At 37.7% G+C, this 12291-nt stretch overlaps 2 protein-coding genes across 18 annotated transcripts in view; one reads left to right on the forward strand and one right to left on the reverse strand.

Moving 5' to 3' along the window:
• The window catches only part of LOC105201574, a 269202-nt gene that overhangs the window by 251291 nt on the left and 5620 nt on the right, over positions 1–12291 (reverse strand). Inside the window, exon 1 of one of the 6 annotated variants that reach the window (XM_039459088.1) lies at positions 828–871. The exons of the other annotated variants lie outside the window; for them this stretch is intronic. The gene's annotated coding sequence lies outside the window, so the exon portion shown is untranslated. Of the gene's footprint in view, positions 1–827; positions 872–12291 lie in introns of those variants that run through there. 6 annotated transcript variants of the gene reach the window in all.
• LOC105201579 (hormone receptor 4) overlaps positions 1–12291 on the forward strand; it is a 193311-nt gene that overhangs the window by 157380 nt on the left and 23640 nt on the right. For 4 of the 12 annotated variants that reach the window (XM_039457797.1, XM_039457758.1, XM_039457868.1 and 1 more), the window contains 2 exons: positions 48–152; positions 11017–12087. In XM_039457797.1, coding sequence (XP_039313731.1) covers positions 53–152; positions 11017–12087 — 1171 coding nt within the window. In that variant the 5' untranslated portion in view covers positions 48–52. Of the gene's footprint in view, positions 1–47; positions 153–3796; positions 6510–11016; positions 12088–12291 lie in introns of those variants that run through there. The other 8 variants (XM_039457901.1, XM_039457958.1, XR_005576379.1 and 5 more) reach the window with 6 other exon arrangements.

A 12291-nucleotide genomic window follows, 5' to 3' on the forward strand; every position in this document is an offset into this window, starting at 1 on the left:
TAACAAATAACAAGGCTAATTCTTTCTCTGTCATTTTCTGCTTACAGGAATTATGACCCTTCCGAGCAGCCCGTGTGAGATAGAAAACATGAGCTTGTTTCAAGACCTCAAGTTGAAAAGGAGAAAGGTCGACTCCCGATGTAGTAGCGACGGTAAGAGTGCCTCGGAGATACATTATAATACCGAATCAAAATTCTATGCGTGTTGAATTAACATTTAACAGAATTAGCATTAACTCTATCACGGAAAATGTCGGACGTAAAAAATTTTTCCGCAGGGATACCTCGTAATGATGCCTTCATTTGCAATGTGCCGCAGCATTATTATTATCCCGTCATGTTTCATTTAACCTCGCTATGTGTGTATTCATCTTTTAATATCGAGTATCGTGATTCATAGCAACCGCTCGTGATGTCAGATAAAAAATAAAAAAATTTTCATAAAAAAGAAATCTCGCATTAACAAAGTCATTAAATGTCGAAAGAAATTATTTTTAACACAATAATTAGTAAGGAAATACATGATGAATTATATATGTTGTAATATATGTTGAATCCTGCGTGAATCCTCCTGAGCTCATCATTTCCTATTTTTAATTTAATTATATGAGCCTTAACTTTCGTTTATATTGTTCTTTATATGTTGAATTAAACAGACTTGAGTGAAAGCAACGTACGTTCAGAAAAACAATTGTACACGAGAAACGATTGTTGCACATATGTATGTTTAATTAATTTATGTAACAACACATGCACGCGTGTGTTCTTGCATAAATTAATTAAATATATATATTATAAGTCATAACAAATAAATGATGGGTTACTCACTCCCCGCCGCCCCCCATGGTCGCCGAACACCACCCAGAGCTCCTCTTGGAATCCCACGTGGCTGCTTGAGCTGCTTCCCCATGGCACTCACACGCACACACATACACGAGAACGCGATTTCACAAGGGAGTGAGCGCGCGCGCGCGCGCTAATTACCAAAACGCAACGAACACGGGACTAATTACACGGACCGATATTTCCCAATTAAACGTGTCGCGATTCAGGACCGCCTCGCTCTCGTCGCGTCTCCGTGGCATTTCGTTGGCAATCGTCGAAAATTTCGACGGGACAATACTCCGGTTTACCGCGCGCGGCACGCTAGGGTTAGGAATCCCGAATCGAGGAATGCCGATCGACTCTTGCTTTCCGTGCACGCGCTATTTAACGCGAACGCGCGTCTCTATGGATTATTCCAATCAAATGCGCGTTTCGTTTAAACAGACCTGTAAACAGACGGGAAATTGAGATTGCTTTTCGCGGCAACGCGTGCATGGAGAGCAGGGTTAACTGTACGACGCGACGTTGATGCGACGATTCGTTCGAAAATACAGAGAGGCGGAGGAGAGTGATATAGGATTCAGTATTCAACACAATAATAGCACAATTTTCGATCGCGCGAATTCCGCGAAACGCACGTTTTGCTAACGAACAATCGATCGCGACTTGCTGTTACTCGAGTATATACGCGACTTGCGACACGCTCCGCGCGCTTTTCAACGATCTGAAGTTGGCGGACGAACTGCGGGCGCTTCAGTCGGTGCGCGGGGAAAGGTTCAAATTTCAAATCGTTCAATGCGATGTATTTTACGTATGTACAAGTGCGTAATAATTAAATGCTTAAAACCAAGCTTGGTTAATAAGACGTGGAAGTCTGTGGCAAAAAGTTGATAAAAATATATATTGTAGTTGTGGAAATCTTTGGTTATAACTGATCCACTTCGGTGAAACGCATATTCCCTCCGTTTTTGCTAACCGAAGATTGGCAGCAGTCGATCGTAATTCCTTTCTTTTAATGACAATTTTAATGACTGATATATTAGTTACTTTACTAAAAATTATTAAACTTATTTGAAGTAATTATATTAACTTTTAATTCTTTTCAAATCTATTCTTAGACTTAAAATCAGATTTTTCACAAAAATAATTGTTTTCTTTTAAGTCACCTCGTAAAAATATCAATATATTTTATAATTATTATATATATCATTATATATCATTTTTTGTAAAAAAATTGATTATTGAACCACAAAAAATAAAATTTGAATTTTTGAAATAAATTTCATATACATTCCTTGAATGAATCTCAATTGCAAGAACGGCAAAATAAATATATTAATTTATATTAATCTTAAAGTCTATTCATTTAATTATGTCATATCTCAAGACTGTTCTCAGCAGAAACACGACTATAAATATGAAGCGTTAAATTAAACTAGAGACAAGATGATGCCTAGAAACTAGATTCGATTCTAATGGTTGACGTAATCGCGCGCTACGGAAAAGGCTCGTACATCATTGTCGAGCAAATTATGATGCACTGACCGATCTTTTCATATATTGAGATTACTTGGAACAAGTTGTTGTAAAATTGACCAATGTTCAAGCGTAACGATTATTTACCACCCAGTAATAGAGGGATTTAATACAGGCGCAATATCGTTCATTTTTACAATCAACAGTTATGGCGGATGACAGATTGCTCCAGTTCTAGATGACGCAATTAATCTTTCCACTTTACGAAGCGTATAAAAAATATAGATGGAATGCACGGTTACTAAGATTGATGTGAATGTGTATTTGCGTAATTTATATCAAAGAAATTGGTAATTTTTAATATATTTTTATATAAATAATACAATATTGTTATTTCCATTTTTATATAGATCAATTTCTACATAATCATATTTTTAATTATATTTAATTAAAGAACTAGTTTTACTTTCGATAAATAATAATTAATACTTTTGCTAGAGAGAGAGAGAGAGTATTCGATTTCGCACATATATTCATTATAAAATGTATTTTGAATTAATTTATTTTGAATTAATTTTCAATAATTCTATGTTTCTTATGTTATCTAATTTAAGTTTTATAATCTTGTTTATTTTCGCGTTTATATTTAGTATATTTCAGAAGCTTCTAGATATCACAATAAAATTAAATACATGATCGATTTGCTGTTTTTTTTTTGCAAAATAATTCTATTTTAATGATTTGTGTATACTTTTCTTAATTTATGATTTACTGTATACCCTATATGTCCTTTTACATTCTTCATTATCATATATCGCCTTTTTTATACGATGCATATATATCATAATCAAATTTGGCATTTTATTATAGTTTGAAACTAACTCGCACATGTAGAACCATTATCACATCTGTATAAAATAAACGCATAAATCTCACACAGTTACAGGAATGAAATATTTCAGAAATAGTTCGCAACAAATTTTAATATTGATGTGATAAAAATAATTCGAAAAAACTCTTAAGTACAAACACATAACGTAGTTATTCTATATTGATAATTTTGTTTGGCAGTAAATCATCTTCGAATAATTCTAATGGGAAAAAGACAAATAGTGTATAATTCCGCTAACTTTTAGCTTTAATTATTTTACAATGTAACTTATTAAAAACCAGCATTCGAGCATGTGCAAGAATCTCACTATTTTTTTATAATTTCGGGTATTAGTTTGTCTATTTTTTCTTTGAATAAAGAACTCTTTTTTTATGATTTTTTTCTTTCTATTTGCAACAAAAAAAGTTTATAAACGATCATGTATATTTTTTATACACTGAAAATAAAGTCTTGTTTCATTAATTGGAAATCTGAAGATTGAATCAATATATTTGCTCAAAAACGAACAAATCGAAAATCTTGTAATATTGAATAATCGTGATTAATTTTTTCCCGTTAAATATAATTTTTTGTTAATCTATTTTTTTTCTGTTAAATATTGTAGTTCAAAAAAAGTATTAGATTAACAAAAAATGATATACGTATATAGTTAGACACATAAAATTCTAGTTATGTTACATATCTAGTGAATATAACACACTAGAAGTTTTATAGATTTAATCCAAAAATATTAAACAAATCCATACAGTAAAATCAAACGTTCTAGTTAAAAATATAATAAAAAGTCTTGAGTTCTATTATAATAACTAGAAATTTATCAAAACTCGATAAAATACGTTTTGTTGATATAATCAAATCATTTTTCTCAGTGTACTTGTATAAAAAAAAAAACAACAAATTGTGATGTATTTGCGTTGTTTACTAATATCCAATTTTCCTCGAATGATAACGTGTATCTCCAATGTCTCTCAATCATCAGCTCTTCGACGCACACCATTCACGCTCTTCATTCAGTCTCCCGATCACCCACTGCGCGCACGCGCTTTTATCCCGCGTGTTTCTCGTTCGCGCGCTTTCTCTCTCTTTATCTCTCTATTTTTTTTGTTTCCCCACTCCTTTATTCAATTATAACAACAACGCGTTACGCTGCGATCTAACGAGCGGTACTTGGGCGCTCGTCTCCTTATTGTGTCTTTATGGGTAGCTTTCAAATGATCGACGGGGAAAGGAGACAGGAGGCAGAAGGCAGGAGGAGGGTAGATACTAGCGTGAGGGCAGAGGTTGAGTCGTGGGTGGCGCGGCGACGGAGTCGCTAGCTGGCTCGAGGAAGCCAAGTCCAAGAGAGACAGAGAAAAGAGAGAGGGACCGGGGTGGAGGAGAGGGTTGGGATGGTTGCTGCTGGCGGTGCAGGGTTGAATATCAACCCACGCGGACGTCCCGGACGTGCACCGGTGCTAGTTTGGTTTTGTCTGAACTCGCGTAACCACGCGGTCGCGTCGTCGTCGTCGTCGCGAAGAGTGGCCCGCGAAAAACGAAAACCGCGCGTGCGAACGAACAGAAGGTGTCCGACCGAGAGAGGAGGACGGGAGCCGGACGATGAAAACGAGTCGACGACCACGCGGTGGGTCGTGTCCGATCAACGAGCGATCGTCGTTGTCGTCGTCGTTGACATTGACGTTGACGTCTTACCCATGATAGTCTCGCGCGCGCGTCACATTACGGCGTGTTACCGCGGCCGCTGCACCACCGAGCTGCATCGATTTTTCGACGCGCTCGCAAACACTGATTCCAATGACCCTCGACCTACGGCCGTTTTAAAGGTCAGAGGCTGCGTTAACGGTACAAAGTGTTGTCCAAAGTGAAGATGCTGGAGAACGCGTGAGAGAGAGAGAGAGAGGGAAAACTAAATCGATGCCGGGCATCAATGCCGCCGATTCCCGCTGATACAAGATCGAAAGAGGATATCGGATACGTGTGTCGCGCGAATGACATTCCTATAGATTTTCCGAGGAGGACATACGCTTCGGCGGCAGCTGATACCGTGACCCGCGGTCTCGCGGAATCATTGATCTTCCTCCGACCGCCTCCGCCGCACGTGAACGTCACACAACGAGTACAACGACGCAATTACTCGGCAACGCGCGACGCCGTCGCGAGCGACACTCGCGGATGTCACGAGATGATCGTTCTAATAAGAATCTCTGCGAAAAGACTTTTATCGATTCGTAGAAAGATGATATTTGCGTACGCTAGAGAATTAAAAAATTGCCAGAGAGATATGGCCGATCAAAGCAACGCTGTATCACTTGAACGGAACGGTCCCGTGTGATTTTTCCACACCGCGGAGAAGAAAGTAGTAACGTTGTTGCTTTAGTCAGACGGCTTATCCGTGCTTTGCGAGAACAACGAGTATTCGTATACATTATACAAAACGACGCTTATCGCGAGCATAGACGATATTAAAAAAGAAATGCGTCGTGATAATAGCAATTATAGTCTAATTTTGTAAAGTCAATCAATCGAAATTTGTTGATAATCTTCGAAGTCAATTTTTATCGAAAACATAATCATATATATACTTCGAGAATAATATATTTTTTCTGAGTGTTTATATATTATATTCAGAAAAAAATATATATATATATCAAACACAAGACCAGATTCTATTTTTATGTGCCAATTACAATCCGCGATAACTGAGAAATGACAGACGAAAATCATTTTACACAATCTCTAAGTGATCTGTGCTATATCATTATTTACGTAACAATATAAAGATGAAAGACGCTTCTTTCACGAATTATATAAATGTATAGATAAACGATAAAATACAACGATTTCTATGATATCAAAGACAATTCTCGTGAGAAGAATAAAACGGTACAATCAAGAAGAGAAAAGCGGAAGAAGACAATATAAAAAAATCATTATTACAATTCCACATGAAAAATGTTCGTTACAAGCAGTGTCGAAACCTTATTATTAATAATCATACCATAAATGTGAATCTACGGAATTATTTAAAAAAATGTTTCCCTTGGGAAGTAACGTCTACATCACCACTAACCTTCACTGGCGTTCACAAGATCGGAACGCACACGATTGGAATCTACCAAGTATGGACCTAACCGCTTTCTACGGAATGCAGCAAGGGAGCAGCTTTTTGCCCTACTTATCTTTACATCAGCCCTACAATAACTTTTTGATGGCGACGAATCAGAGCTACTTCAGGCACCTTACATCGCAGCTCAATCCTTATTCCACCTTCAATTATTACATGTGTTTGGACGCGAAGAACTTGTACGCATCGTTCTTCGGTAAACATTGCACTTACGTTCTCGGGCAATTACACTTGAGCGATATTGCACTATACTTACTAATAATGTAGAGTGCCTCCCTGTGTTTCCATTTCGTTTGTTTCAAGTAGTTGTTCGACATCCTTGACTTTAATCGCAATTTTTCTTTCAGAAAAATATCGCAAGAGCTACTTGCAGCTTATTGACACTTGTACAAATATCTTGTCAAAATCCTGTTGGCATCTCTCTATTTCAAATTATCTTAAATGCTTTAGTAACTAACGGACTTTTCGTCAGGGAAAATATTGAAAGATGTTACGATATGTTGCGGTTTTTCCAAGTACAACGCACATTTTTATATGTGCAGTCGAAAGAAACACGATGAGATTCTTCGAAAGTTCGTTGGCACGGAATAGTATTTTTAGTTTTATGCCGTTCCGCGTCGCAATTGTATGACTAATTCCGTTTGCAGTAATAACAGTGTACCGAGGTCGCGAGTTTAGTTTGCGTCACTGCGTCACAACATATCGACTTACTTGAACTTAGACTAAATATTTCGTTGAATAACAATTCACTGCCAATTAATTAGAAGACACTCTATTCTCTACTTGCTTTTAACGTATCTCTGTCTCTCTCTCTCTCTCTCTCCCTCTCTCTCTCTCTCTCTCTCTTCTCTTCCCTTAAAATTCAAAATTGGTTGATTCAATTGTTTCTATTAAAAATATTAACTTACTAAGTTATATTTAAGGAATTCGAGAAACTAAAAAAAATATACAAGTGAAAGGAACGGTGAAAGCGATCTTGCGTAACACTCCATGATATATAACTGCATTATTACATTACTAGGAACTATTTCTTGAACGTCTTGAAAAATTCGTCTATCAATACAAAAGATCAATATCCTTGTCACATCTCGTGATGAATAATCGTCATTATATTTAACTATGATTGTTGCGCTAGGCGTACGTCACTCATACAACATTAGAGCGCATTGACATTAGCAGCCGATCGTCAATTTGATATACGAGTGCTGCGGTAAGCGAAATATAATTGCTCTACGAAAGCTGTGAATGCGATAGGCTCTCTCAATGATCAACGAGGATAGAAGATAAATATCCGATTCGATCACTTTGATTGCGTAATCACGCCAGATAATTCGCGATGCTTCGCGATATCGGGACATCACGAATCACGAAATAAATAATCTGCTCGACCAATGTCCATGGAGATCGATCTATTAATAGCTTGGAAACTGTCACCTAGTAGAGTATCCGTAATCACAACCTGGCCTTGTCAACTGCATTCCTTCCTTGACCTCGAGCAACCATAGTCTCCACATTCTTTTTGCGATAAGTAAGAGAACACTTCGAGCAACTATTACACTTGAAACTATCGCTTTGCAGAATGATAAGCTTCTTTGATTTAAGGAGATAAAAATATTTTCCTTTAAGTATACAAAATATTTTACACTTTTTTTTTATCTCCAGATTTTTGAACCAAGATAAATTTTATTTTGAAATTTAAACTTGTGTACAGTACGTGGTCATATATACAGGCACACATATACACTGAGAAAAATGATCTAGTTATATTCACAAAACTTGTGCGATTGAGTGTTTCTGGTGAAACCAAGAAAATTTTTGGTTATTACAATTAAAACGTTTAATAGATGTTACTATAATCTGGTAATTCCTACAAGGAATCATTCTGATTCGACCGGTTTTTGACAGACGTATTAGTTAAATCTACCAGATTTTTAAATGATGCAACAAGACTCCTTTTCCAGTGTAATATTTCTGAATTAATAATATAATTGAAAAAAGGATGATTTGTCATGAAAAATTAGTCAAAAATTTAAAAATGTCTCCATTTCATTTTTATTTATTTTAAAAAGTATACCCTGAGAGAAACAGTTCTTAAATTTTAATAAATATTTATTCGAACAATACTAGCGAAATATTTACTTACATAAATATTTACAGTATACACTATAAATATTTACAGGAAAGTTCTTGTACTAAATGAATATATATTTACATTTAGTAAATATTCAACTATTCGACCAAATATTTATTAAAATTCAGTAATTTTTCCCTCAGTGTAGAATTTTGTATTTTATTACATACTCCTTGGTAGTTATTGGCGGTCAAATTCATCACAATATGATACAAAGTTTTTATTAATTATATTTAAGTTTTAAATTAGATTGTTACAATTTAAAAAAAAATCCGTGCTTCGCGAGAAAAGGAAATTTAAGATGTAAATATCTTCAGCGTAAATGCATTTATATATGTATATCATATGACAATCATGAAATTAATACGCAGAATAAATTTTGTACTTTGCTTGTTACATAAAAGTTGTATTGAATATTTTTATTTATTTATTGGATTATTTTCATATTGTGCGCGCTCTCAATGCAAGGCTACCCCATTACCATTGTTACCATTACACGTGCCATCTCGGTATATCCTTCAACGCTGCGGGATATAATGCAGCGTTAAGAACGCATCGAAAGCAAGCGGGTGCTTTAATGGTACTCACTCGGAACCCTCTCTTCTAACCCAATTACAACCTACTGCTGTAACTTCTCCATTATAGGAAAAACACAACACGTGCCATGCGCTTTTTCTAGAGTAAAGGAAAATTATTACTTCTTCTAAATTGAAGTCGTCAGGAGAACGACAGATATGGGAATGGAATCTTTCGAAATTATCTTTTCTACTGATACGTGTATACTTTTTTGATTATTTGCAAGAATCTTTATTTTGAATATTGTTAACTTTTAGACGACCGGCAGCCGATTATCGACTTTTGACGATTTAAGTGAATTTCGTATTTTGCACTATTTGAAAAATGTCTATTAAATTTTGTAACTTAAAACAATAGCTTTTTAACTTATAGTAAAACAATCGTTCAAAGCCAGTTGGGATCATTTTGATCCAATGTGACCGTTAAGAGTTAAAGGTACGATACATAGACAATCCGTTTTATGAGAAAATATTAGTTTGGCAATAAAGTCATGACGTTTTATTTTCTATGTAAATGAAAGTTTTTGCTTTGTATGAAAAAGTATCTTTCATTTACATAGAGGAATAACGGCGTGACTTTTTTGCCAACTCAATATATTACGGAATACTTGAAATGTATTAATAACTTCTCTAGTAGATCGATACGTTCTTCTCGTATCCCTTCTTCAGTATTTAAGATCCAAATATACGAAAGAATGATTTTCCAATCATGACAGATCGTGTGATTCATGTTTTCTGACAAATAATTTGTATTACAAATGTAATAATTTAAAATGTACCGATAAAATAATTGAGCAGCGTATTTATAGCGCGAATACAACTCAAGTATCCTCTATGGAGAGCGGATGATTATGGGCGCGGCTAATACGAGAAGAGCATGTCTTGTATATATCGGAATCTATTACAGGAGGCGCTATTTTTATGGGGAGGGAAAGAGAGGAGGTACTTCGCGCATACACAAAGCCGTATTATTGATACGGGATTGCGTAACGAGCGGTTGCTTATTGATACCAGCGTAATTAGCTGTAATGCATTCTAAATCCGTCATCCGTTTGCACTTTTACCCGCGGTTCTATGACGATCTTCCATTAAATTCTTTTATAAATAAATAACGATTTTAATTATTATATTTAGTTTTTCCGCTATTTAATCTTCTATATGCGGGGATTGCAAATGATGGTATATATCGTCATGTGAGTAGATTGCACTATAGGACGATATTGACTATTAATTTTTCTTTATTATGTTTTTTTTCTCGCAATTTTTTGCATTTCTCTCTTCAAATTATGAGGATTTTATAGATATTTAATATCGTAACGTAAAGCCGAATTTAAACGATTAATTTTGGAGTTTGAGATCAAAACATGACATTCTTGAAATCATAATTTAAATTTGTAAGCATAAATATAATAGCAGGTTTATCTCATTTCTACACTTAAGAGAAATAAATTGTGCAATTTTATTTTTGTTATTTTATCACTTTGGTATAATTTGTCAAGTTTTTGTTCATTCTGAACAGAGTTGAATTTTTAATAATAAATGACTACATTAATCAAATCGCACATTAATTATGACCGTCATCTCGAAACGGAGTGATCAACATATCTGGAATACCGAATACCAAGGAAGACGTCACATCATAGGGAGACGCAACACGTTACGCTCCATCATAGCTCATTATCTCACCTTCACCCTCCGAATATCGGCTCGCGCCGCCAATTAGTCGCGTATGCGACTAGTGTCGATTGCGTGTACAACGTCATTAATTTGCTCCAATTCCCCGATGCTGATTGCCCTTATCCCGCTCCCACTCTCCTCTATACATTCAATTTCGTCATCAGATGTAACGCGCGCATAACGATCCGGCACATCATCGTGTGACCATACTCGAGTATTCCGAGGGTAAAAAAAAATAAAAGAAAAAAAGATATCCCGTCGCGCGTTGCTGACTCTCCGCAGTCCGAGTATAAACGTAAGACCAACGCCTTATTTCTCAGACTCCCCGGTATCCCTCGGATCAGCAGGCTCGCCGCAGGGGAACCCGACGACGGACGCACCTTCACCCATAAACTTTCCTGCTCCAGGGGAGAGCATGGCCGACACCTCAACCCTGTCGCCGGAGACGAACATGCCAGGCTCGCCGGGCTGCCAGATCAGAGTGTCGAACGAGTACCTGCTGGGCAGTCCGAGTCCAGGGCCACCGCGAGGAGGCGACTCTCTTCGTGGTACTGGCAGCGGTGATGGCGGAGGTGGAAGAGGAAGTGGTCAAGAAGGTCGCGACGCGGGGTGCTCGGATCGCGCGTCGCCCGACTCGGTCTTCCCGGATGCCGGTCCGATGGTGAGCTTCAGGGTCGCCGATGAGCAGCAACAGCAGCATCATCAGCAATCGCAGCAGCAGCAGCAGCAGCAGCAGCAGCAGCAGCAGCACCATCACCACCACCACCAACAGCAACAACAACAACGTTCTGCCACCCCCGTACCGATCAAATCGTCACCGTACTCGCCAGTCCAGGCGGTCTCATCGACTCCAATTGCCCACGAGGCCTCCTCGAGGAGTGACAGCCCTGATCTGAAGGGCGACCTATCGTCCGTCCAGACGAAGGAAGAATCCGACAATTCGGTCTTCGACGGAGGTGGAGGTGGTGGTGGAGGCGGTGGTGGTGGCGGTGGAGGCGGTCGTTCGGAGATTTCTAATCAACTTAGTCACCGGAACAGTCCGTCATCTCAATTCAACCTGAGCCAGAACGTCAGTCCCGGCACTGGACAGCACGGATCCATGCAACAGCAGCAGCAGCAGTCGCCACCGGCGCCGCCGAGGCCACGTGCGCCCTCGGTACCACCGCACTTGATAGCGGCTCATCATCAATTTTGGTCGCAGAACACTACCAGCGTACAAGGATTCGCTACGCAGAGGCTACTCAACGGTGTCATCAGCAGCGCCGTCGGCTACGGTGGGCAGAACGCCACGACCGTCTCCACTAGCTCTGGAGGAGGTACCAGCAGTTCCAGCGGTATCAATTCCAGTGTTAGTTGCGTCACTACCGGCGCTACTACCACGGCGACTTCATGTAAGTATTACGACTGTCGCATTGTTGTCGTTATCTTATTGTCAGCTAAATTAAGCACTCCTCACATTAAAATTATTCAATAACTTATCCTTTATACTTTTTATCGTCTAATCATCAACTAGGCTCGATCAATCATGATGAGACATTGTAAAATTATTAATTTTAAAAATTGTAAAATTTATGACAAAAGTTCTCTTTTCGAAT

The sequence above is a fragment of the Solenopsis invicta genome, chromosome 1 (assembly GCF_016802725.1).
Source record: "Solenopsis invicta isolate M01_SB chromosome 1, UNIL_Sinv_3.0, whole genome shotgun sequence".
Taxonomy (NCBI): Eukaryota; Metazoa; Arthropoda; class Insecta; order Hymenoptera; family Formicidae; genus Solenopsis; species Solenopsis invicta.